Consider the following 26,800-nt stretch of genomic DNA (forward strand, 5'->3'; position numbering starts at 1 on the left):
ACTAAGGCACATGTTTGCATCACATTTTAGAAATGCCTTTTGTTTCAGATTTTTTTTTTTACTTGTGAAAATGTCATCAAGCCAATTAATGAACTAAGATTTTTACAATTAAATAGATCCAAATGTGCAAACATATGTGCATATAGCTCTTTCTCTTCCCCCAACTCCCTCTCCTCCCACCCTCACCATGACAAACTAAAATAAAATGAAGCTTTCTCACTCAGGAGGCAACCCTAAGGTCACTTACTTGGAAGGGGATCCCACTGTCACCAGTTGCACTCACTCACTCAAAAGTAAGTTCAGGATTGAGGGGGCACCTGGTTATGCATCATAAGGAGCAGCCCCATTAAAAGATGTCCAACCCTAAAATTAATACTTGTATACTCATTGTGAATGGCACAAGCTTCTCAACAAAGCATCCTCAAATACTGGATAATGTTGACACATACAATTATAACTGGGTCCTTTGCCAACATAAAAATGGAATGAGAAGTCTTATTCTTACCCCAGAGTTCCCCGGCCTGACATCGGAGGACTTGGTGGTTTTTGTGTAGGCGGGTTTGTTCTTGACAAAGTGCCAGTTCTCGCAGGCTGATTGTTTCCATGCTGAAAACCAGAATTAATGCCTCAGTTTTTAGCACTGAAATAGCTCAAACTGTATGCCAATGCAATGCTTGAATACACTAATATGAAATAAGGATTCCCAGATAGCTGTTAAACTGCAGCTTCTTTTTACTGCACGCTGGATTAAAACACAAGAAAAGAAATCCATGTCTAAAGCTTTTTATTCTCCAACCCTCCCTTTTTTGCGGTTATGTATCTACGGTGAATGAAAACTAAGCTGCACTAGTCATAAATAATGGCTCATGAATCAAATCTTATTTCAGTGAATGTGTCAGAGCCACAGAATTCATTTTGAACTAAAGATTTGCTAATACATTTAGTCCAGCTATCCGATTAGCATAGGCATGCATGTGTTTCTAGGAAACCTGTCTAAAATGTAAGTCAATAAGAGTGAAAAAAGCATCTACCAAATCAAAGCAAAGCACTGTATGTGTTAGAGAAATTAATGTTATCTATGGATAAAATGCATTTTGTCAATATATCAGTGATATATTAACTGTCAGTTGGAGCTGAAGTTCAGCATGTCTAAATAAAAATAACCTATTGAAAAAAGAGCAGAGAGAAGTACAGGAGAAAACTAGCTTTGAGGTGTGATGGTTCAGCAGCCTCTATTATCATGGGGTGTTGTGGGTCAAATGAGAAATAACTCTTCTTACCTTGGCTTTTAGCCACTTACGTTGGCAAAAAGAAGAGGAGGAAGAAAAGTAAAAATTAATGGCAAATCTCTTACTATTCATTTGGCAGATTTAAATAATGGCACAATATTTGCAGCATTTTCCCCTTTCCTCATTATAACTGACAGTTGAAGCACAGGTATGAAGGCAGATTTCACTTGCAACCACAGAGAAAGCAGAAAAGTGTTCCACTAAAGGAGGCATTTCGTCTGTGTCTTATTTCAACAATTTAAAAAATATATGTTGCCATGGCTGCAGTAACTGTGATGCACTGTCAACACTGACACCTTCCTGATAAATAAATACATTATTTATCATCCAAAACAGTTTGCAAAAAATAAAATAAGAATTGAAGCAGGTACAGCAAAGTGAAAGACACCAAAAGTTGTTCCTTGGCCTCTGGACCATATATTGAAGGCGAATTACAGGATATATAAATATAAATATAAATATAAATATAAATATAAATATAAATATAAATATAAATATAAATATATATATATATATATATATATATATATATATATATATATATATAGGTTGATGCTCTATTTTTGACAGCTTGAGTTAGCAGCATCTATGAAGGACTTTTGAGTAGTTCTTGCTATGTTTTAGCAATATTTTTTTTCCTTTGAAAGAGATATAATAGAAATAAAGACCAATCTATGCAGCTGTCCTGTTTCTGCATTGGGTATCTCTTGTTTCCATATAGCTGGTAGCCATTTCCATAACTCTGGCTGAGCTTTTTCACATTAGCCACTAACGTAGAGATGACTGCCTACTTCTTAATCCGATTCACACACACTACATGGTTGTATGTACTGATGTAAATGACCAGTGTTCTCTCTAATTTTTCTCTCTCGTTTGTGTACAGAATGAGTTTTTTTTCTGGGGGGCAATATGAAGGCAGTGTATGCACACTTGAATTCAGCATGGGTCCTTCCTGATTCAATATGAACAGGATCTAAAATTAACTGGGCAGACATCAAAAAACTTGTCTGTACGCCTTAGAGGGGACACTGTACACAACCATGTGAATGAATCTGATAGCACGAAGAACCAGTTCCATATCATAAACTTGTCACTGCTGTGAACATATGAAGCTGCCCAGTACTAAGTCAGATTGCTCACCTAGGGAGTTAATGGCTCAGGTGGGATTTAAACCAAGGACTTCCTAGCTCATGCTAGGTACTGCACTAGTGCACAGAGAGGAAGGCATGTGAATAAACCCGGGGGCACTGCTAGCATGCAAACTTCTGTTTAATATTTTTTTACATTTGGTGGACACAAATGTGAGCTCCCACACTGTATTTTTAACAAGTTTCAAAATGCAACCTAAAATAGCAAAATGTTCTGAATTGGAATCAAAACAAAAGAACGTTTATGTTTTCTAAAGTCCCACCTTTCTCTTTCCCAAATGGGACTCCTGTGGTGGTTAAGACAGAGTTACACTATCAAAAATTTTTAAAAATGTAATATGGGAAGTAAAAAATATAAACACTCAGTCTATAAAAAGAGCCATATATGACTAACGATAAGCTCATAGATTAAGTACAGTTTCTGTACACATAGAAAATGGATTGAGGAAATGAATTGTGCTTTCACATGTCAAAAGAATCACCATATCGTGGCCCTGTTTGAATCTCTTCCTAGAGAACTGTGGCGTTGAATCATGGTCCCTGCACTAGAGGTCTTGCAATAAGATAATAATAAATTAATTAATTAATATTTAATAATAATAATAATAATAATAATAATAATAATAATAATAATAATAGTTGTTGTTGTTGTTGTTGTTGTTGTTGTTGTTGTTTTAAAAACCCAAACCTTTCCTGCAAAAGTGTGTGTAAGTCAGTGTCATGACATTTCTGTGTTTCTATATTCCCTTACAAAAAGGCACATGAAGAACACAGTGACTTTGGAGATAGAAAAGAAACATTTTGACATGGGTTTGCTTTAATTTTAATTAAAATGTAAAGGGTTGTCATTTTGTAGTCACTGTTCGACATAGTCTCAGGACTATCTGCTTTAACATGCATTTGAAATAATTTCAAAGACATTCAAATGCATTCAAGGAAAAATGTCTTGCATAATTGCTTCAAGGGAGAAAGCAGCAGCTGAGTCAAGTGGGGGGACTCTCCTTCTGTGTACTCCTCCTCTTCTTCCATTGTATCTCATTGCATATGCTAACTGCTTTACCACAGTCCACAGCATTACCACAAAGGACAGAGCATTCAAGTACCATAGCAATGCCAACTGGGGAGCACAGCACAGATGAGTGGAAGGATTATTTGTATTTTAAAGACAGATCAAAGGATAGTACCTTCAAGGAAGCAGGAAGGATAACAACAAAAAAGGAGAAAGTAATTTTTCTAGAAAAATTGAATCCAGACAAGGATTCTGCCATAAGTTTTGGATGCAAATACCTCTGGATAAGCTATTAGATAAGTCCAGTGGTAGTCTATTGTTGCATCACAGCATTACCTTATTTCAAAATAGAGAGAGAAAGGCAACTTCCTGAAGTCTACAGTGATATCGTCTCTCTACTGTAAACTCAACACTGCTTCATCTGTCATTGGGTCCATACGAAAAAGGATCCAATGTACAGCCAGTCAATACCCTTTCATTTAGGTCCCTGTAACAGAAGGAAATTCCCTGTGTACATCAAGCCTTTAGGTATGCAGGATTTTTACTGAGCTGCCTTTGGGACCTCTTCTGGATGAGGCAGGATACCAATTAGCTAAAACAAAATGAATTACAAACAGCAGAAAGCATCCAAATATCTCCAAGATCTCCTATTATATGAAGATGGTAGAAACAAATCACAAAATAGCACCTGTGTCTTTAACAAGAGGTGCCAGAGACAAGGGTTCTTGTGAGCACCTCTGTTTCCTCAACAGGACAAATTACAAATTTCAGTTGATCAGGATTTTTGAACCAAGTGCAGAATGTGTGGCTGCAGTTTCATTTTCTTACCAAAAAATACACACTCTCATATGCAGGGATCCACAAATTTAGTCTGGACTCACTAGCTAGCATCATTTGTGGCCAATAATCCCCTCTCCCCCCTCAGATCCTTCTCTGGCACATAAGCAGTGCAAACAGCTCTTCTGTCATTTGTACTGGAATATGGAGGTGGTAAGAAAGAGTGGGAACCTTCTCCTACTGCACAGGAAGGATTCCTGATGTTTCTTATCTTCTCAAAAATGGCAGTGGTTATATACCTTTTTGCCAAATTTGAACAAAGTTCTTTAACAATATAGAATCAGACAGGCTAGAATATCACTGTAACTGTGAGTGGGCAGGCAGGCAGAGTCCTTGAGTTCTTACCTTTACTCCATGGCCCACGTCATCCAATACTGTGTAGTCTATAGGTTTTCGAATATACCTTACAGGACGTTCCATGTTTGCTGGCGCAATTATTTTGTGTGTTCGGGATGTATTCTTATTGGTCGTCAAAATGCCGATCTCTCTACGGGCCACTTTCTCTTTATGTATGTCAACCGTCTGCATTTAAGGAAAACAAAAGCCACAGATTTTTATCAAACCACTATTATAAAGCTGTTCAGCATTATACTTCAGCCAATTTCATTTTATAAAGAATTGAGGAATGCAATGAACTAAGTTGTGTTTTTTGCTACGTTCCCCCTATTTCATTCCTTCATACCCTGTTTGATTTACATTCTGAGGGCCAAGTCACCCATTTCTTTAAGTTTAAGCAGTGTATATCCCACTTATATCCCTCTCTTCCTCCAAGCAGCCCATACTTGGTTATGTTTATCCTCACAACAACCTGTAAGGTAGGTTAGGCTGAGCGATGAGTAACAGGCCCAGAGTCACCCAATTTTGAGTTTCATGGCTGAATGAGGATTTGAATTTGAAAATCCTCTAACCACTCTGGCTCAATTGCTAATAACTAAGCTGATTGCGTTGGACATGATGGGCTCCAACCTAAATGAATAACTGAAATAACTCGATGTAGAACATCGATGTTAAAGATGTAAATTGTTTTTAAAATCTTTATTTGCTGAAACAATCTCTTAAAGTCGTTAGCTTGTTTGTTCAAGTTTAGATGTGATTTCTCCCCCATGCTATTGTGCAATTACATTGCTGTGGTACAATTATATGACCATATTTTTCCACTCATGCAAACTACATACATGGAAACTAGAAAAGGCCCATCTATCACAGCAAAATAATTAATTATGATAAAGAAAGCATTAGGAAGTGAGCCAAAGACTTCTGTAAGGAGAAACCGGTCAAGTGATTAGCATTTAGCTCAATTTCCTGGCTTGAAAGTGCAGTAAGAAAAAGTAGATTGCACACAAAAGGAATTAGGAGGGTCCATATTAGGAATATTCCCATTCCACGACCAAAAAAATCCAAACTTGCAACAAAAAATGGACAAACCATACTATGCTTTTATGGTTGCAGGTTGAGAAGACATAAACACATCAAGCATCCTATTAAAGGCATGTTTAATTGAACATGCACCATCTCTTTAAGTACAGTCCAGCCTCCAATCTTTCCCCCACTTCCATCAGACTAGGAGAAAAGTGTTCCAGGTCTGTACTTGGAGCCCTGCCAGGAAGTTCATATAACCTCACAAATGAATCACCTGCGAAGAGCAGAACAACTAGTTTGCTAACTGAGCAAAGAGACATAGGAACATAGGAAGCTGCCATATACTGAGTCAGACCATTGGCCTATCTAGCTCAGTATTGTCTTCACAGACTGGCAGTAGCTTCTCCAAGGTTGCAAGCAGAAATCAGCCCTATCCTGGAGAAGCTAGGGAGGGAGCTCTTCCCAGAGCGGCTCCATCCCCTAAGGGGAATATCTTACAGTGTTCACACTTCTAGTCTCCCATTCATATGCAACCAGGGTGGACCCTGCTTAGCTAAGGGGACATGTCATGCTTGCTACCACAAGACCAGCTCTCCTCCCTAAAAAGACACTTTTTTAAAGTGGTGATTCTCTGGGGGAAAGCAACTGATTGATCAGGGGGAGAGCAACTGGCCTTATCCATCCCCAGCATAGCATCCCTCCAGTGGGTGCTGCTGGTGCCTATCTTATGTTTCTGTTTTAGACTGTGAGCCCTTTGGGGACAGAGAGCCGTTTTTAAAAAATAAATTAATTTTTATTTATTTATATCTATGTAAACCGCTTTGAGATTTTTTTTTAAGCAGTATATAAATATTTGTTGTATTCGTTATAAAGAACATGACTGGGGAAGGGATTTTGCTGAGCATTAAATACTTATAGAGGTAAGGTAATTAATGTTAAGCTTATTAATGAAAATTGCTTGACATTTTCAAACTTAGAAAATTGGGCAGATTCTTCTTAGAAATTACCGCCTTTATTGCATAACTTTATGTACGGAATGATCTGTATTCTGCATTAGGTGAGGGGCTGTAATGAATTTTCACTTTTTAATGCTATATTGTTATGAAAATGCTCTCTTTTTAAAAAGACACACACACACACACACACACACACACACACCCTGAAAGGCTGCAGTCCATCATTTGGTCAAGTGCAAGAGCACGTATTTCTATATGGAACTTGATGGCCTAAACGAAAAGCTAAGCCAGCAAAGACAACTCTGAGGTCTTTGTTAATCTGTTCAATTGCTTTCAAAACATTGTTTGAAATAATGCTACAACATAAGTAATAAGAAATCAAGTAACTTCCACACCACTTTCTATTTCCTCCATTAACAGATTGCGTAGTAATTCAAGATGTAATCTAAGAGGAGAGGCAGAAAGCAAAGATCAGGAATTTTTTGCTTCATATTATTCTGGCACCCTCAAACTGGATTAATGAAATACATGCTTTGATATCCTATGTTTATTTTTAGAAAAAGATGCATACAAATACATGTGTCAGTTATATGTTTTACTTTCAGCTTCCAATAGGAATTACATTTCCAATTTGCCAATGAAGCTCTTCTACCTCTAAAAAGCCTTTCCATTAACCTTTGCTCAGAAAGCTGTATATATTAAATATAAAAAGGCACTGCTAATGTTTACCTAGACAGTGCTGGGGATACAGCAGTATCTCTGCCAATTAAAATTAAATAGGATAAGAGAAATGATTAAGATCTCTTTCACTGGTTAGGCAATCACCACCACTGTATTTCAAAATGTTATATTAAATCAGTACAGTATATATCAGTGTGCAGAAAAACTAGCTGATCTAGTTCTGGATATCACCGTTTTTCAAATTACACTGCCATACAGTTTAAGGTTGAGCAACAAAGTACACCGTCATATGACTTCACGGCCACACACACACACCAGTTTTCTAACAATTAAGATTGCTAGCTGAGCATGCAGAACAGCTTTTAGGTGAGCATAAACTGCACTGGCACCCAGTCCAAGTGCAACCCAAAGTGATTCCTTTGAGTGACTTCTTCCTTCTAAAGCCCTGCATGGCTTGGAACCCAAATACTTCGAGGAATGATGCCCCTCATATCAACCTATTTATATTTTGTGTCTTTCTTCAGAGGCTCTCCAGCAACTGAGGCTATGTGGGTGGCAACGAGGGAGTAGGCCTTCTATGAGGCGCCACCTTGTTTGAGAAAGTCTCTTCCCTGAGAGGCTCACCGGACACTTGCTCTACTCTCTTAGATGAAGAAATTGGGCAGCATTACGACTAAAGCTAACCTCTCAGAAATACAGTCCTCTCATGAAAGGGAGAGGGGCAATCTTCAACTCCTCCCCATCCCTCTGTTGCCTCAATGCCCCTCAATATGTCCTCAAGGGTCTCTCAACCCACAGGGACACATTTTCAGGGGCAGCAGAGGCAAGATGGGATTGGTGTAACTTGCCCCTGCCTGCCCCCTCGCACATACTTCCACAAGGGCAATGTTAGTATGGGTGCCTTGGTTGTCCTCCCAGTTTTTAACATTCAGTGGAAGTTCTACAGCAATTTTAACACCTCACATAGACAGCAATGTCAGCGTGAGAGAGTTAGCGTCACCAATGTCTGCAGACTGACCTTGCCCAAAAGGCATTGCCAATGCAGACCTACTCAGCATCTGAAATTTCACCAGACATTGCCAAACCCACACTTGGTGAGGGATAGAAAATTGGTTTTGTTTTTAAATGAACGCATTCTTGACAATGTTGAAATTATGAGGAGAAACGTAGTGAACTCTTAAGCCCTGCTCTCTATCCCCCCCCCACCCATTTTATAAAAATCCACTCACCACATACAAATAGCTTTGGGGGCCAGCAGAAAAGGAAAGCAAGTAAGACTCTCCTATAATTCAAGCACTTCTTCATGGTACCAGACTACAGTAAGAAATACACAGAGCCCTAGGTATGATAGATTCCAGACCCAAGACACCACAATGTTGTTTATATTCTGTATAATTACTTATTTTCCTAACCTTAATTTCCAAGAAAGGAGCTCAATAGTGATTATATTGTTCTATTACAACCAGGTGCTGCTACATTTAAAAGCCCGGCAATGTTGGTCTTATGAGAAGAAAATACAGTTTTCGGAGCATAGCTTGAGATTTATACCAAGTAACAGCTGCCCTTTAGCTATCTACATGTCAAATGAACTGGAACCCCAGGAAACATTGTGCAGAACAACCCCTCACCCTCAAACTCTAGATTTTTAAAAAATTAAAATACAAAACCAGTACACCTGATGTAGAGGAGAAAGCGGGGAAAGAAGAGAAGGAGGGAGACAGGGAGGGGAAAGTTCTTAGAGTGTCTAGCATCAGATATTGATTCAGTCTTCAAAACACAAAACATATACACATCACAGATAGCCCTTTTTTGTTGTGTGGCTGGGATCCAAGGATGCTATTGAGGCTCATTGACTGCACACACTGCATGTACTCACTGGGACATCCCTACTTTCTTCTCCCAAACACAACTTCTTATACTGTATCAGTTACTGCTTCCACACTCTTGCAGATTATGGGCAGGGTGCTTTCTGTCCCTGCCAACCAGGTAAAGAGCCAGCTTCTGAAGGGATGGCTCTATTATATCTAGCAGGGGGAGAGCAACTGTCCCTCTTCAACACTGCAGAGCACTAGTCTCTCCAAGGGCCTGGTATAATCTTTGTGCTTATTTTTAGATTGTGAGTCCTTCGGGGTCAGGAAAACATTTTCTTTTTCCCCTTTGCTCCGCAAATCTGAGAACTTCCTTTGCTGAAAAGCAGTAAACAACAACAGTTTCCAGCCTAAAATGGAAAGGAAACTGCAAAATGAACGTGTGCTCCAATACCTCAACCTTTGCTTCATTTTGACCTTCATGGCTGAAGGTCATCCTGGTCTGGGATGATGCAAGTTGTAGTCCAACAACATTCGGGGTCCATTGTTTGAGAACCCCTGGTTAATAAAATGCCACACACATTATGCTGCTGCAGGGAAGCACCAGTGTGACAGCAGCATTTCCACAGCAAATGCACATTGTGTGAATATCACACACAATGCACATATCCTTAAACACCAGCTCATATATCTGTGAAAACATGCATCATATTTCTCAGACATATGTATGTTGGTGTCTTGAAAATGTTTGCACGTTCAATAAACTCACACATCCACAATCACACATTTTCTGCCAGAAACACTGGCATCACAGTGATGTTCTCATAGCACACTGTGTTGAGCCATGCTGTCCACTGAAATAAGTGAAGTGTAAATGTTTCAAGGCCACTTCACCCGACGTTTAAAACGGGTGAGCAAATAGTATACTACCATGTGTATAAATCATGCACATTTGTGCTGGTTGTTGCCTGAAATAAAGATTTGATTGATTAGATCATGCACACATCTTCTGTGATACCTGTGTGCATATCCAGAAACTACAATTGCCATGGCTTCCCCATTTTTCACCCCAGCAAAAACATGGTGCTTTGCATTTGTCACACAGATGTGATTGTATATATCAGGGTTTCTTAACCTTGGGCCCCCAGATGTTGTTGGACTACAACTCCCAGAATCCTCAACCACAAAGGCCATGTCTGGGGATTCTGGGAGTTGTAGTCCAACAACATCTGGGGGCCCAAGGTTAAGAAACCCTGGTATATATTTTCTCCCTACACCTTGAAATAGGTAAAACTGCCTTCAGTCCTACTGAATTTAATTAGACATAATAACTAACTTTTATCAACAAGGTGTTATGACTTTAAGTCCCAAGGACTTTTATATTATATCTTCAATATAATAAAATGGCACAAAAAGATTTTGTACACTTTACAAGGATTGTGAAGTGGGCATCATGACCCTAGAAGCATTACTACTAATCAATTTTTTCAAACCATACATAGTGGCAGGCACGGTTCCCTGTAAGAGGGATTCCCAGATATCATTGACTACAACTCCCATTGTTCCAAGGCCACTGCTGGGGATGATGGGAGTTATAGTCAATATCTAGGAATCTCTTTTTCAGGGAACACTGGTGGCAGGGAGTTCCACTTGCTGATCCAATTGAACCAGAGTTTCTAACACCAAACCACATATAAGAGACATAATTACTTCATGGCTAGGTCTGCAGAAAAACCTGGCAGTTTTTGATTCAGGAAAGAGAGGCTTTAAAACACACTACCTGATATGCTCGTATCAGGCCTAAGGAGATTCTGCAATTACACTCCCAAGCTCTTGAAAGTGGTTTCCTTAGCTGTAAATATCGGCACACGTTTTCAAGACACCAGCACTTCTTTTAAAAATGTACACCCTGCCTTTCCCCTCCAAGACACAGAGGCACCTGAAATGGTAGCCTCCCTTTTCTACAGAAGGAAGCCCACAATGTTAAGGCTGCTCTGAACTTCCCAGCACTTAAGAGAAAGCTAAACAGAACACTATTTGTCCTCAGAGAGTGACTCCAAGGCAGAAGGAACTATTCAGATATGTATCAATAGGCGTCTGTGTCAGGGACTCTGTTCCTCAAGGCTCCAGTGAGAAGGGTTTCTAAGAAAAAGGGCTTCACTCCAATTTCTAGTTCTGAGGCTGGAATTCTGAATTTTCAAAATATGAGGAGCCTAAATCTGCAGCTCTGGCATTTCATCCAAGAGAGAGTCCGTTGCGAGGCCGCAGCTCCGAAAGCTTTGTCATTTTTAATCCCATTGTTTATCACGTATTCCACCATGGAACTCAAAGCAGCGTATATGGGGTTTCCAGTTGGTCACCCATCCAGGCACCGACCAGATCTAAATGTGCTTCGCTTCAGGAAGGTGCCCATATCATGTTCCCTCAGATCATGCTCTGGGACCAAATTTGGGCATAACAAAGAATCGAGGGTCCAATGAACCCATGGTTCTGCTCCCGGCACCCGACCACGCACTTACCTATCCAAATTCGGATGCAAGTGCTGGCCTCTTCTCTGCAATCTATGAGACTGCAGAGAGGAAGGGGTACTGGCTTCCTCCTTTGATTGACAGACAGCTGCAGCAGACAATCAGCATGAAGAGAGTGCGGAGCTTCCTTCCCTCTACTCTGGTCTCAGGGGAGGCCACCTCCATTACTGAATTCGGACATAACGGAGGCAGCCGCAAATTAGAGGCCAGAGCAGCGAACCTCACTTCAAACTGAGGGTTCAAACTGGAGTTTGATGAGTTCGAGTCCTCGGGCTGAGTTGGGGTCCGAACTGTAGTTTCCCGCATTTGAAGGTTCAGGGACGTCTGGCTACACTGATTCCAGTTCCCCATTATGTCTGGATCTGGCCTGAGACTTTTATTTGAATTGTTGTCAGCTCTCACCTGAAAGGCGAAGCTTCAAATACACAGCAGGCCAGAACCACTAGACTAGAGGCTCTTCCTCTAGGTGGGCAGACCTCGCCCTCCAGTTGTTGTGGAACTACAACTCCCATCTTCCCCAGCCACAATAAATTGGGCAAGGAAACCTCGAAGGTTCTTTCCAAATTTATGTTTCTACTAAAAAGCTCAGTCATTTCAAAGCCACACCGGGCTTTCCAGAAAGTTCTTAGTAAAAGTTTTCCTAGATCCTAGAAGACTACATGACCCTGCCAGGCAAATGCTTCCAGTTGGCTCTCTCCAAAGGTGGGCTTTTATAAAGAGCCAAATGCAGTCTCTTGCTCAGAGCCTCTCTAAGGGTCACCCTGGCTGGAATAGGACAATTTAGTTTAGAACGTAACATGTCAGACTTCCAATTATATCCTACAATTAAGTCCATCAATCTGGCATCCTGCCTGCAAAGCAAATTGCAACTAAACTATATGGTTTATATAAATAAATCTATTGTGAGAAGGCATTCCATCGCAGCGGGGTGGTGGTGGTGGTGGAGTGGGATACAAAAATGGAAAGGAAACCTCATTTTCAGTCTGCTATACAAATGTCCCATCATTAAACACAGGGGCCTTCCTTCCCCTTCTCTGGACCTAGTTTGACTTGCTTTATGAGCAACTCTTTACAATGAATGTGTCCCTACAGTTTGGAATGTCCATCTGTATTTAGAGTTGCATCGCTGACATACAGAAAGCAGATCCTGCTGCTCCTCTTCCAGTAAAAGCACATTTAATGAGATTTTATAGATCGCAGTTAATGCACTGGACATGTTCTTACCATAAACAAATATTTTATAGAGTAAAATAATGGCAAGATGTGGCTTAGCCAGAGATTTGTTTTTCCGGTTTTTTAGCCACTTATAGAAAACTGTATAGTACTGCCATTTAATGTGGCACTGAGAATTCTTTACTATGCCATACATTCATTTCATCAAATGAAATGTTAAACAATTTCTTAGCATACTGCATAACGTTTAATAATTGGGTCAAAGAAAAAGTAATTACATTTGCGGGAGGGGGGAAGGGTTCACAACGTTGTAGTGAATTAGAAAAAATTAACAGCTCCATAAATGTGAATGGTTTACTGAAAAGTTAAATTACAGAAGACATTCTCCTGAAACATCAGGGTCAGCTTACAATTACACAGCTATTTTTAAAAAGTGAAATTAAGCAGAATTAGAATAAAACAGCAAGTATTTAAAAAACAACCACCAAGAATCAGTTTTTAAAGTGAGTTGTGCTAGTCAGTGGACAATTCTTCAGCATGATCTCCAGCACAGAGGCAGTATCTCCTGGTTCCTGCAATAAGCAAGATGGAGTCATAGACAGCGACTCTGGCCGTAATGTATGTAGTTAAGCCTAACAGCTGGAGTGCCAAGGTTGCCTATCCCAGACTTCGAGGGATAGCGAGCAAGCAGGCCTCATTCCTCCCACTGTAGACAGATAAAAGAGCCAGCATGGTGTGGTGCCTGTGAACCACCCAGGGACATTTTTTATATGGGGCTGTATATAAATGCACTAAATTTATTGTGTGGAGTTTATCAGTGCTGGCCCCCTAATGCAATATTCTTCACAATCTTAATAATCAAAATAAGCTTGTAAAGTAGTTCTTTGATATTTCAATTTTAGAGATGAGAAGTGGTATGTGACTTGACCAAGATGGGAAACTAGCTAGTCTAGAGAGAGAAATTCTTCTGTAGAGAAAAGATACTGGTAAAATCTTATGTTTATATAGACTTTTAGGGGGATGGCTAAATATTTGTGCCGTAGGATTCACAGTTAGTACTTGCAACGAAAGCCTCCAAAGGACCCTCCTGTCCTTAGAACTGTAACATTCTCTTCTCCCAGTTGTAAAGGATAGGGCAATGTAGTTTGAGCTAAGCACATACTGTCAGAGTTAATTCCATTTCTGCACTGAGGAAGTGCAAAAAGCTGTGCCTGTGCCCAAATTGCTTTTTTGCAGAATGCAGCTCTTGTGAAGTACAGCACTCTTTTTTAGCCTTAGAGAAAATAATTTCATGATTGTTCTCATGGAGTAGGAAAATGCCGCTTAGAAGAGATGTCAGCAGGTTAAGAATTTTCACTGGCATTAAAGTAAAACAAAATCACCCAGCTGACTTGATTGTTACTGCAGTGAACTGTACTCTCAGTGCCAGCTCTTCCTATGCAAAGACTGTATTCTCACACAGACTAAGAGTTCAAATCTGCTTTAACAGTAATACACAGGATTGTAACAGTAATGAGGAAGCTGACTCCTCCGCCTGGATATTCTGAGCCCCTTCCCTGAATTTTCACTTTCACTTGGAAAGAACAAGAAGAGGAAGAAGTCTCTATACACACTGACGTGTTATAAGAAAGAGCAGGTACACATTTTACCAAATTGCTAAGTAAATTAATATTGATATACCACTATTCCACACACAAAGTTGCCATAGCAAACAATATGAGAAAATGGCTCCCTGTCCCACAAGGGCTCACAATCTCAAAAGAAACACAAGGCAACATCCACTGGGAGCGATGATATGCCGGGCTAAATGAGGACAGTTGCTCTTCCAAGGCTAAATATAAAAGAGCCACCACTTGAAAAAGTTCCTTCTTGGGGAAAGTGTTCCTGCCTCCCAGTCTTTTAGTCAGAGCATGTAACGGCACTGGGATAACTAGCAAGCATGAGATATTAAAATATTGAAGAGAACACAATGAGCTGCATGCAGACTGTTAGTCATGACTAAGTTTTACTGAAATTAATGGGGCTTGCTAGTCATGACTAACTTGTCTCAGTTATTTCAGTGGTGCTTAAGTCATGACTAACTAATCTGGATGCTACCCACTAAGCATATTGGCTTACTACTTATTAATTCTGTACACCACCTAGAGATTTTTATACTATTTATTTTATTTTTATTTATTATATTATATATCCCACTCTTCCTCCAAGGAGCCCAGAGGGGTGTACTACATACTTAAGTTTCTCCTCACAACAACCCTGGTAAAGTAAGTTAGGCTGAGAGAGAGTGACTGGCCCAGAGACACCCAGCAAGTATCATGGCTGAATGGGGATTGGTCCAGCATTCTAACCACTACACCATGCTGGCTCTCATATATATACTTATATACTAGGCAGTATATAAATTTTTTAAAAAAATAAAAATAAAATAAAGAATAAAGAATAAATAAAATAAAAATACAAAATAAAAGATAAATAAATAAATAAAATATTTGTTATTCATTGATTTATTTATTATGCTTATAAACCACCTCATCCAGAGGCCCTGGGCGGTGTACAGCTGGTTTAAAAACAAAAAAAAAATCATCATTTAAAACACTACTTAAAACAAGCAGTTTGTGGGACTGAACTGAGATGAGATTCCACACTCAAGAATAATATCTGTATTCATAGGAAGAACCTGGGAAGTCTTACACAAGGATTTCCTTAGGGTGGAAGTGTTACACAGGATGTAGGGCTTTCACCCAAAATCTGTATTTACTTCATCCTTCCTCTGTAGTATCAAGCCTGTGACTTCATCATGTTGCATGGTTCCCCTACCGAAGGACGTGGAGTGCAACAAGATAATACACCATGTGTTGACATCATAGCAAGAGGTATTACATATGCACATATGCAGGAGAATTAGATACAGATAGGGTTTGTGTGTGTGTGTGTGTGTGTGTGTGTGTGTGTGTGTGTGTATATCAAGCAGTCCTGTATCTCATTGTAACTTCCCTGCCATGAATCCCTGGCAACGTCAGATAGGGCTGGTAAAAATCCATCTGAGAGCTGCTTCTAGTCAGTGTAAACAATACTGAGCTAGCTGGACCAATGGTCTGACTCAGTATGATGCAGCTGGAGATATGTTCTTAACTTAGTCATAGTAACATTTAAATATAGTTCTGCTGCACAAAGATCTGACAAATTAAAGTAGCAAATTGAAGTATAACTTAATTAAGATCACTCAAAATGAAAGAGTTGCAAGCAAACAAGCTTCCAAGTTCTTCAGAACTTGTTTAAGTAAAAACAAACCACCACACATAACATTCTGATTTTAGACAAGTTTCATAAATATATATATATATATATATATATATATATATATATATTTGAGGATTGTGTACAATTAAGGGGAAGCCAAGAAAAATATTCCTAGCAACAAAATTAAAAGCAAGGTGTTCCAATTCAATTACTATTATCTGGTCATTGCAGACGAGTATCAAACGGAACCTTTTCATTAATTGCACACCAGCTAGGCTTCCTAAAGCTACAAAGCTGCCAGCGAGACTCCCTGTCTGTAGTCTAAGGCTTCCATCCCAGAGATAATTAGCCCCAATCAACTCAGTTGGTCTTGCTTCCAAGCAAAGCATGCATAGGGCCAGGCTGCAAGAGAATACCACTATAAACCACGAAGTTCTTATCTTGTGGGCTGCCATCACAGCTGTGAGGTAGAAGATGTACTATCACAGAAATCTAAATTGGATAGGAAAGGATGCAGAAATCTGATTATGTGTTCCATCCCGAGGGTGCTTCTCCACTCACTAAACGCAACTGCATTCATGAATAGATGCTTCCTGAGATCAATGTGACAGTTAAAACAGAAGAGAGGAAATGGCAGCATAGTTTTGCATAGCAACTTTTGCACTCTAGTTATTCAAGCTGCCTTACAAAACCTGGTAGAGTTGGTATTTACAGAAATAGCAGCTGTTTTGCTTCAACAGGTCACCAGCTCTCTAACAGCTTGCACACTTCCAAAGTTTTAAATGCTGACATTTCGCAAGAATTGAATTGTAGCCATGCAATTAATTTTCCTAGCTTACTTTGAAATCTTCTAATAATAGAAATATTTCCTCTAAAGTGTAGAACTACAGAACTCTTCTCCGTACAGTGTACACATATAGCTGTATGTGCATTCCACATTACTATAGAGTTTGGTTCCGGGCACAGAAAAAAGCATCTTTAAAAATTTGGCTTGTTGTTGTTGTTGTTAAGACAAGGGGTAAGTGATAAAACATGTGAGTAATGCCTGGTAGAATCTCAGGAGCCAGAGGGGAAGACTAACTATACAATTAGTCTCCCCCACAGGCTCCTATTTTCTAGTTATCAAAAACGAGGTGTGAAGGCCCTCTACAGCTCCCTCATAAACAGTAGCAGAATAAGTGATGCAATATTACTATTAACATCTGCACCAGGGGTTCCCACGGTCACCCACAGCTCTGGGAGGAAGTGCTCCCCACCACTGCCACACAAGCCTCTACTTCTTATCCCATGAAGTCAAGATTGGTCATGACCTCTGAATCCACCAATCTCTGCATGTCTTGCCCTACTTCAGTCAGGGAAACAAAGATTTATAACTGAGATATGGAGTTACAGATGTTGAGTCGGGCAGCATAAACCAAAGCTGGTTAATCGGACATCATAACCAATCTTGGCATATCAAAAGCTGGACAGAAAGTAGAGGCTCGTGCAGGGATGAGAGGGAGTGCACGTTTCTAGGGCAGGGGGTACTCACGTGAATCTCAGATGCCAACATTATGTGTGAAGAGCGGCAGCCATTTACATGATAAGCAACACAATGCTGATCACGCAAATGGCCGACATGCATGCTCCCCAGCCATGTGTGTGCCGATGCTGCACAGGGCTCCAGGAAGCAGCACTGCAACCCTGCACGGCTGTGTCTAAAATGAGTGCCGGTGGGGGCAAGCAAGTAAGGAGATCCCCTTACCTGCATCTTAAAAAGGTACCTCTCCCTGCCTATTGAGCTGGCTCAAACGCCAGCATTCAAGTCTACTCAGCACTTGAAAAAGGAAGTGCCGAACAGGCTCGTGCTCATCCCTAATAGAACCACATTGCATCTTAAACTGCATTTCAGGGGTCTCAAATCCTCTCACTCTTTAGAGTGTGTGTTGGCTCTGTTCCTATCTGCCTTCCCTTCTATTGCTTAAGCAGGTTTCATTAATATATTCTGACACCTTGTCTCTGGAGTCCAGCTAAAGATTATGAAGGCTAATTGCTATAGCCACCCTCCAGACAGACCTCTTTCTCCTTCTCTCTCCTGCCCCACCCCCTCATACACATACCTCAAAATTATGTACCTGAGCAGAGGGGCTCAGTGGTGAATTTTTCCATCTTCTGAATTATGCCTGCCTACGCAGAGAAGATTAGATTAGAGACTTTAACTCTAATCTTGAAGCTCTGGAGAGAGAGAGATTCACTTCTAATTTACATATTTTCCTCTTAGTTAACAGTAGAAGAGAGAAATTCATATGTCCCATCTCATTCATTTTCCATCAATTACATACTCTTCCTTCAAAGATGTTGCAGGAGACAATGAACAAACAATTAATTACACGAATTAAAATAGTCTCCAGCATGACTGTCATACATCCCCAAACGGCTGTAATTATGACGTATTATGCTCTCTCATTTAGTTTCCTGCAAAAACTCTCAAAGAAATGGTTTTAGCAGCAGGAATAATAAAAATCAACAGTGGCCTCGCCAATGAGCTGGGTCAGATGATCCAGCAAGCTGTGGTGCTTTGGACCATAACTGTAACAAAAAAGGAAGAGGTGGGAGGCAGCACCAAAAAGCCAAGATAAGCTGGGGTGTGTGTGTGTGTGTGTGTGTGTGCTCCCAAATATTTTTCTTAGTGTTTATACTGCCTACCCCAAATAGCTCTAGGCAGTTCACATGAACAAAAACAAAATAAATCACTTTTAAAACAAGTAAAAATCAAAACCACTTAAAAGTCACCGAAGGCCAGGCTAAAAAAAGGGGGGGGGTTAAGGGCTCTTTAAAAAGCTCAATTATCTTAAGCCTCTGTGATATTCCTGATGTGGGATGCAATCCTCAAAGAAAGATATGATAATACACAACTGCCTCTGAGGAGGCTCACTCTTAAGCACAAAATGTGTCAGGTACGGTTTGAATAAAGAATTGATTAATATTCATTCAATATCTTTGGGAAATTTACACACACACACGCCCCGGTTATTTTGGCCATAAATGCAACCCAAACTTTTCTGAAACTGTGTATTTCCTTGCCACAACCCTTCTTATCTCTTCCCCTTTGATGTGGAGCTCCAACATCAGACATCCTGGTTAGGTTGAACAGCAGCAGTGTGTGTCATACAAACATGAGCAGCTGCTTAGCCATAATTAAAAACCTACAACAGTTCCATCTTTGAAGAGCTGTTTAACCGTAAGCAGGATGCTGTGGCACCCAAGTATAGAAGGGAATGAATGGGCTTGGGAGACTTTAGATCATCTGAACAAGCCCTCTGTTAGACACTAGAGGGCTCGAGACAGGAACCCTGCAGTTCAGTCATCAATGACCTGTTCCCTGTAGGCATTTCACAAGTCAGAATAGAGACATGTCTGAGAAGAATTAGCTTGATCCCAGGAGTCAAATAATCCAGGAAAATGAACTGAAATACTACCTGCTCTACAGCTTTGGCCGTACAGATCAATACATTCTGTATTCTTGTGCAAATCAATACATTCTGCCGGAAGCAAACAAAATTCTGAACCAAGAACATCCAAACTGAGCAAAGTAATTTACTCTGCAATGTCCATTTCAGCATATGCCCTAGTCATGAAGTTGGAGTAATATACAATGCAAAAAACACATTTGGAGAAAATTCTTGTCCAGTTGGATTAATCATTAATGCATTTTGTAAGTTCTCTTCAAGCAATCAGTTCCTTCCAAAGAGGAATGAAACTGCTATTTAAAAGTCTGTTAACAAAACAGCTCAATCTGTTTTGTCAAGTCCAAGACACTAGGGCATATGTTTAGATTATTCTTGTTAGGTCCTGTAGTAGTGGTTGTAGATTCTTTTCAATCTCGCTGTTCTGCACAGGACAATGACAATAAAGATCTATCTATCTATCTATCTATCTATCTAGCTAGCTAGCTAGCTGTAATTTAGCACAGGTTTAAGAAGCAGTCCAGGATGCCCTCCCCATTCCATGGGGAAAACAGTCAGATCAGGACAAGCAACATGCAAGGACGCTTTACCCCTTATGTCACCAGAGAAGCTCTCAGGCAAAGGGAATTATTGGCCTTATTTTTGGCTGCAGCAGAACCACCCAGACAGCCAGAGTAGGTACTAGAGCACAGTCAGACCAAGTGATCTAGAGCAGGGATTCTCAACGTTGGGTCCCCAGATGTTACTGGACTTCAACTCCCATAATCCCCAACCAAAGGCCACTAGGGCTTGGGATTATGGGAGTTGAAGTCCAATAACATCTGGGACCCAACGTTGAGAATCCCTGATCTAGAAAACCATGCGGGGGCCTAGCTGGCCGACTGTAAAGGTTGCTTCAGGCTTGGTTCCTCAGTAGGGCAATTCTTCCCTACATCTAGCCAGACTCCCATGCCCTACGTCCTTGCCTTTCCTTGCCCCACCTTGACTGCCTCCTTTGGGAGCTTGAACTGTCAGCATGACCTTGACGATGTTCCTCCTGCTGGCCCCTCAGATCAGGCTTACCTCTTGTTCCCTTACTGCAACAAGCTGAGACTTATTTAGAATTAAAATTTTCAAGTTAATAAGAAATGCAGTTCCTTCCTTCCTTCCTTCCTTTTTTTTTTAAGCCTTGGGTCTCTGCCAGGAAGGGTTGAGTCGATTCAGAATCATGATTTAAGTCACTTCACAGAAGGAATAGATTCTAATGATTTAAATCATTAGTCAGGATGATTCTATTCAATCATCGTTTTCTAGTAAACGTGCATTCTTGTCTAATATAACCAAAATACATATTCAGAGATATATATAGGTATCGTTTTTAGTACACACTTAAGAACATAAGAACAGCCCTGCTGGATCAGGCCCAAGGCCCATCTAGTCCAGCAACCTGTTTCACACAGAGGCCTACTAGATGCTGCTGGAAGCCACAGGCAGGAGTTGAAGGCATGTCCTCTCTCCTGCTGTTATTCCCCTGCAACTGGGGGACTTCTCATAATGGGCACTTCTCATAATGCTGTTTCATTCAGGCAACCAGGCCTTGAATTTTTTTGTTGCATTTCGCACTCATGTCCGTCACACACAGGTACAGGAACTTCATTAAAATATTCCCAAATGGGGTCTCTTTTACAGCCTGCTGCCATGATAGGTGTTTCCCTTCTACAATGGAGGATACACTTCAAAAGATTTTCTAAGGACTGCATGAATATGTTTCACTTTCTGTTCTCCTCCCCTATCCCTTATATTTATATTCAGATTCCTGCTTTTTGCTCAGATCTACTCCGCCCGAAAGCCTCTTTGGCTGCATACTGTCATCATGGCATATTCCTCCACTCAGCTCAGAGGTGGAGCCACCATTGCGTGAATGGGTTCAAAGAACTTGGGCCGTGCCCCTCAAGGGCCACGCACTGCACACTGTGCCTCGAGCCCCTGCCTCCGACATCAAATGGGAGGGGGCAGAAGGGGGGCAGCAGCAGCTGGCAAAAACAGGCCATCTACGGGCCTGACTCAGCCTTCAGCAAAAGAACAAGGCAGGCAAATGCAAAAATATTTCGGAGAATGGGGGGAAGAATAATGTAGGTTGCCTAAAGTGCAGTATGCTTTGAAAGCTCATTGCAGAATATGCAACAGAGACTGTGCATGGTGGAGTGTGATTTTATTAATGCATTCCTTATTTTGGAGCTCTTCAGGTGGCAAGCGTACCCTAAGTCTCTGCCTTCTGCCCATTCCAGAACCCCACTGCTCCTTGCTGAATGCAGCTGAGGTCTGGCAACTTAATGAAGAGTGAAGAGCCCAGGGACTTGCGAATGGGACGGTATGTTTTAGATAAAAATAAAATAAATGTATGATAGTCTCAGAGGTACAAATGAATTGTGGAGAGTAAATGAATTACAGTATATCTTTGGGGTGTTTGGTTCTCTTTAGCATTCAATACACTTTTTTGTGGGGTTTTTGTTTTGTTTGCATTATCACTTGGTCTACGGCTTACAGGGAAATGACTTGACTAGCAAGCCAGAGGTTGTCAGTTCGAATACCTGCTGGTATATTTCCCAGACTATGGGAAACACCTATATCAGGCAGCAGCGATATAGGAAGATGCTAGAAGGCATCATTTCATACTGTGCGGGAGGAAGGCAATGTTAAACCCCTCCTGTATTCTACCAAAGAAAACCACATGGCTCTGTAGTCGCCAGGAGTTGACACCGACTCAATGGCCCACTTTACTTTACTGCTTACTGTGAGGGTCCCCACCCCACCATGTTTTTCTTTGAATGGCCTAGGCACAGGAGGTTTCCTATGGTTATTTTGTCCAGCATGCACCACCCTGCCAATAGCTCTCAGCAACAATTAGCAGCAGTACAACTTTAGAGCAGATCTGAGAGTGTCCAAAGAACTGAGAAGTACCTATCTTAGGATTTGTTGTAGGCCAGAGAATCTACTAGATGATGTCAAGGGCTTTAAAAGTCAATGTGACATGAATAATGTTTACTCATCTTTTCTTTTTGCTTTCTATTTAAAAAGTATCCATAATGTAAAGTTATCAGTGCTCCAGGAAAGAAACCAATATAGGGTGCATAAACTTCACTATGATGTGCCCAATGGTTATTTGAAGGATGCTACAAAACCTTTTTGCTAATGGCATTACAAAGGCATGTGCCTTTTTAGCGGCTTATCAGTCTCCACTCTCATGCATTGGGATAATTGGTCTATGTGCCTATATAGCAGCAAAGCTTTCTGTTTGAAGTTGTCTTCAATGCTTCAATGGGTAGGGTATGTTTTGCTAGATCAAAACACATATTAGATAAATACATATTTTAAAGGAGCAGCAATATCCACTCATCACAGTCCTAAAATGTTTGTGGTATTCTAAATTAAGGAACGTAGAAAGCTGCCTTATGCCGAGTCAGACCATTGCTCCATCTAGCTCAATATTATCTGCATCGGCTTGAAACGCCTCTCCAGGACTTCAGAAAGGGGCCTTGTCTAGCCTTACCTGGAGATACTCCCAATCTGGTGGTAAAAGCCTGAAGCCCTCCAACTGTGGCTAATAGTCTCATGAGAGAGTAGCCTATGTCCAGACTCCCTTAGTGGTACACACAAGTCCAGTTTGGACCAGAATGGACCATCTCTCATGAGCCTGAGGTCTCAGAGTGGATCTTTAGGTCAGCTTTTTTTTTTTTTTTTAAATTCTGGGGAGTAGTTGACTGCCCTCCCTGCTTGGAAAGCAGTAAATCTTCTTTAGGAAAAAGAGCTGATCTTCTGGTAAAGGTAAAGTGTGCCAACAAGTAGATTTCGACTCCCGGTGCCCACAGAGTCCTGTGGTTTTCTTTGGTAGAATACAGGAGGGGGTTACCATTGCCATCTCCCGCACAGTATGAGATGATGCCTTTCAGCATCTTCCTATATCGCTGCTGCCCAATATATTTTATTGTTTACTTATTTAAAATATTTAGTCAAGCATTTCCCCTCTGCACCACTTAAGATTGTGTGATCTTGCGGTAGCAAGCATGAACTCTGCCCTTTGCTATGCAGGTCCACCCTGGTTTGGCATTTGAATGAGAGACTACATGTGTGAGCATTGTAAGATATTCCCTTAGGGGATGGGGCTGCTCGGGGAAGAGCACCTGCATACTTACAGGCAGAAAGTTCCAAGTTCCCTCCCTGGCATCTCCAAGATAGGGCTGAGAGTGACTCCTGCCTGCAACTTTGGAGAAGCCGCTGCCAGCCTATGTAGACAATACCGAGCTAGATTCTAGCTCAGTATTGTCTACATAGGCTGGCAGCGGCTTAGATGGCCCAATGGTCTGACTCATTATAAGGCACTTCCCATGTTCCTATTACAGGGATTTAACTTGGGACTTCCCATATGCAAAGCTACAGTTTTGTCACTGAGCTACAGTTCCTTCCCTAGGGACATCCATCGTGGCACATGACATCAAGTAAAGAATGGACATGGTCCTTGAGTTATGTAGTGATGGGGCTCCACAATCCAATTATGTAGGTAGAAACTTGCAGTAAATTGGCAGAGGCTATGGACACAGGAAAGACGATAATACTCTTCAACCCTGGCCCCCTTCTACCTGTGCTGACGGGCCTTTCTTTAACCTGGCTCCTAGCACAGTTCACAGGAAGACCTAGCAGCCAAGTCAAGATGCAAGATTGTTCAAGCAAGGAAATCCCTGCGTCAGCTGGACGTATGGCAGCAATGCGTTCCTCTGGCTATAAGACTTCGGAGCTCCTGCAGATGTTGGGCTACAGATCTCATAATCCTTGACTACTACTGGCCACTGCACTGTAGCTGGGGATGATTGGAGTTGTAGTCCAACAACCGCTGGAGAACCCAAGTTGTGCAGCTCTGACCATGGAGATAGCTGATAAAGGCCTGTTGCCAAATGGCCATTCAGTCTCAGTCCATCCTCTTTGCAGCCACAGGTGCAGCTGCCATGAGGATGGCTGGCCAAGGAACCCAGCTGTGGCTGTCAATAAGTCATGCAACAGCAGCGAGTTCCTTTCTCCACCCTAAGATATCCAAAGTCCTTGTTCTTCAGGCTCGCACACACTACTATGCTCAAGCCTTCCTGAATCAGCCTCGCACCCCAGCTTGCAGAGTAGAAACAGAACATAACTAAGCGTCTGCTTAATCAGCCTTGGTGGGTCCTTTCGTGTCAAGTGCCACTGCCAGTAATCTCCTCGTACCAGAATGCAAACGGCTCCTTTTCATGACTTTTCCATTATTCATGCTCTCTGCAGATGACATGAAGCCAGTACTAGTTTCATTCGCCTGCCACTACTGAAAAAGCAAGCATTCAGCCTCTTCTCATTCCAAGAGCATGTCACACGTGCTTGTAAGGAACAAAACAGGTAGCTTCCATCACATCAAAAAGACACTTGGCAGGTTCAGGGGAAAGTATAGGTCCGAAGCATATCCAAGCAAATATCGGGAATACATCCCCTCCCTCTGGGGCCTGAGAACTGCCATGGCTTTGCGGTGTCAAATGGTATGGCTGCATGTGGGAAGCCAACAAAATTTCAATTCAGGGGAGAAATTGTGGTGCTGGGGGTTGCTTTTGCTTTCAGAAGGAATCCAGGTTGTAAGTCTAGCAGCCAGCTGTACAAAAAACACACGAGTTAATCCCATTGCAATCCATATGGATTGCAATGGGATTAACTCAAATGGCAGGTTATTTTGATTTGCAAAATTAAAACTGGCAACATTCGTTTCTTCTGTGCACTCAGGCCACTCGGATGGAATGCCAGTCCTCCCAACCTCCAAGTCAAGTCAAATCCTGGCCTTTAGCAATTCCTCGCATCTTCCTTTTGACACAAGTCAACTGTATTCTTACCCTTAAGTTATCACACAAAAAGCTTTATTTTCTTCTTCATTCCTGACTTCTCTTCTTTTACAGCTGGATCTACACCTGTTCTTTCAGCAACAATGTAGACAAGCTACAGATAACCTACCTAGAAAGAAGACCTAGAAAAGAGAGCTGGTTTTGTGGTAGCAAGCATGAACTGTCCCCTTTGCTAAGCAGGGTCTGCCCTGGTTGCATTTGAATGGGAGACATGTGTGAGCGCTGTAAGATATTCCCCGTAGGGGATGGGGTCACACTGGGAAGAGCATCTAGGCTCCAAGTTCCCTCCCTGGCATCTCCAAGATAGAGCTGAGAGCAACTCCTGCCTGTAACCTTGGAGAAACTGCTACCAATCTAGGTAGACAATACTGAGCAAAATGAACCAATTGTCTGACTCTGTATATAGCAGCTTCCTATGTCCCTATGTCAGCTGCCTATGTTCCTACCTCTTGGGGACCATATGCAAGCCACTCCAAGCTCCTTAATGACTGGGGCATGAACACAGCAAATAAGCAACTAACCCTGGGGTTCTCTGTGTTGCACATTCTCCCCTGTAGTCCATTCTTGTGTCAGTTCCAGTTATCTATCCTGCAAGCAGACCTTGTTCACGCCGAGGTACCTTAATATGGATTAAGCAAGTTAACCTGTAGGAAACGTAGAGGATGTCACCTTAAAGCAGGGCTGCATGAGTTCAGCCCTCCAGCTGTTTTTAGACAACTCCCATAATCCCCTGCCACAGTGGCCAGCTTCAGGCATTATGGGAGTTGTAGTTCAACATGTGCAGGAGGGCCAAGGTTGTGCAGCTCTGCCTTAAAGCAACATTTTGGACTAGCTGAACTGGCCTCTTCTACACAATGAATCCATCTCCCCTCCAAACGCTGGCCTACAATTACATATTTCAAGCAGCGGAAGAACATTCAGAAAATGATGTAGAAACATGAGATTGTTTGTTGATGCTTATTCCATTGAGCAAAACATGTTTCCCTCAGTGCATAGGGACAGAAAGAATGTAATTAATCTGTGACAGAGAGCTACCAGGAAGCGCACACACATAAAGGCAGATAAAATACCAAAGAATGTCTGCCGCACACACACACACACACACACACACACACACACACACCCCGGTTAGCGGGCCGCATTGCTGAAATGCCAGGGGAGCTCAGCTAAAGTTCAGCCGAGTACATAAGAAATGGAACTTGAAAACGTATGAAATGGGAAGGTCAGGCCCAGTGTTGTAGAGACAGATGGCTTTCTGGAAAGCAAGAGTCGTATCGTCTATGAACATGTCATAATCTGTCAAAGTTTTGTGGCTGGAGCACAAGAAAGAAAAAAGGAAATGTGGAGTCTAATTCTGGCTCTGATATCCCATATGGTTTGGGGCAAATACTCAACATCTGACTGCTTTTTCTCTGCAAGTGCAGCATAGACTTGCTTC

At 41.4% G+C, this 26,800-nt stretch overlaps 1 protein-coding gene across 8 annotated transcripts in view; it reads right to left on the minus strand.

Moving 5' to 3' along the window:
• Positions 1-26,800, minus strand: part of ABI1 (abl interactor 1) — a 146,564-nt gene that overhangs the window by 29,391 nt on the left and 90,373 nt on the right. For 5 of the 8 annotated variants that reach the window (XM_053262377.1, XM_053262376.1, XM_053262372.1 and 2 more), the window contains exons 3-5: positions 4,629-4,805; positions 1,281-1,295; positions 506-606 (exon numbers count right to left, since the gene is read on the minus strand). In XM_053262377.1, the coding sequence (XP_053118352.1) occupies positions 506-606; positions 1,281-1,295; positions 4,629-4,805 (293 nt within the window). Of the gene's footprint in view, positions 1-505; positions 607-1,280; positions 1,296-4,628; positions 4,806-25,883; positions 26,029-26,800 lie in introns of those variants that run through there. The other 3 variants (XM_053262373.1, XM_053262375.1, XM_053262378.1) reach the window with 2 other exon arrangements.

The sequence above is a fragment of the Hemicordylus capensis genome, chromosome 6, assembly GCF_027244095.1.
Source record: "Hemicordylus capensis ecotype Gifberg chromosome 6, rHemCap1.1.pri, whole genome shotgun sequence".
Classification (NCBI taxonomy): Eukaryota; Metazoa; Chordata; class Lepidosauria; order Squamata; family Cordylidae; genus Hemicordylus; species Hemicordylus capensis.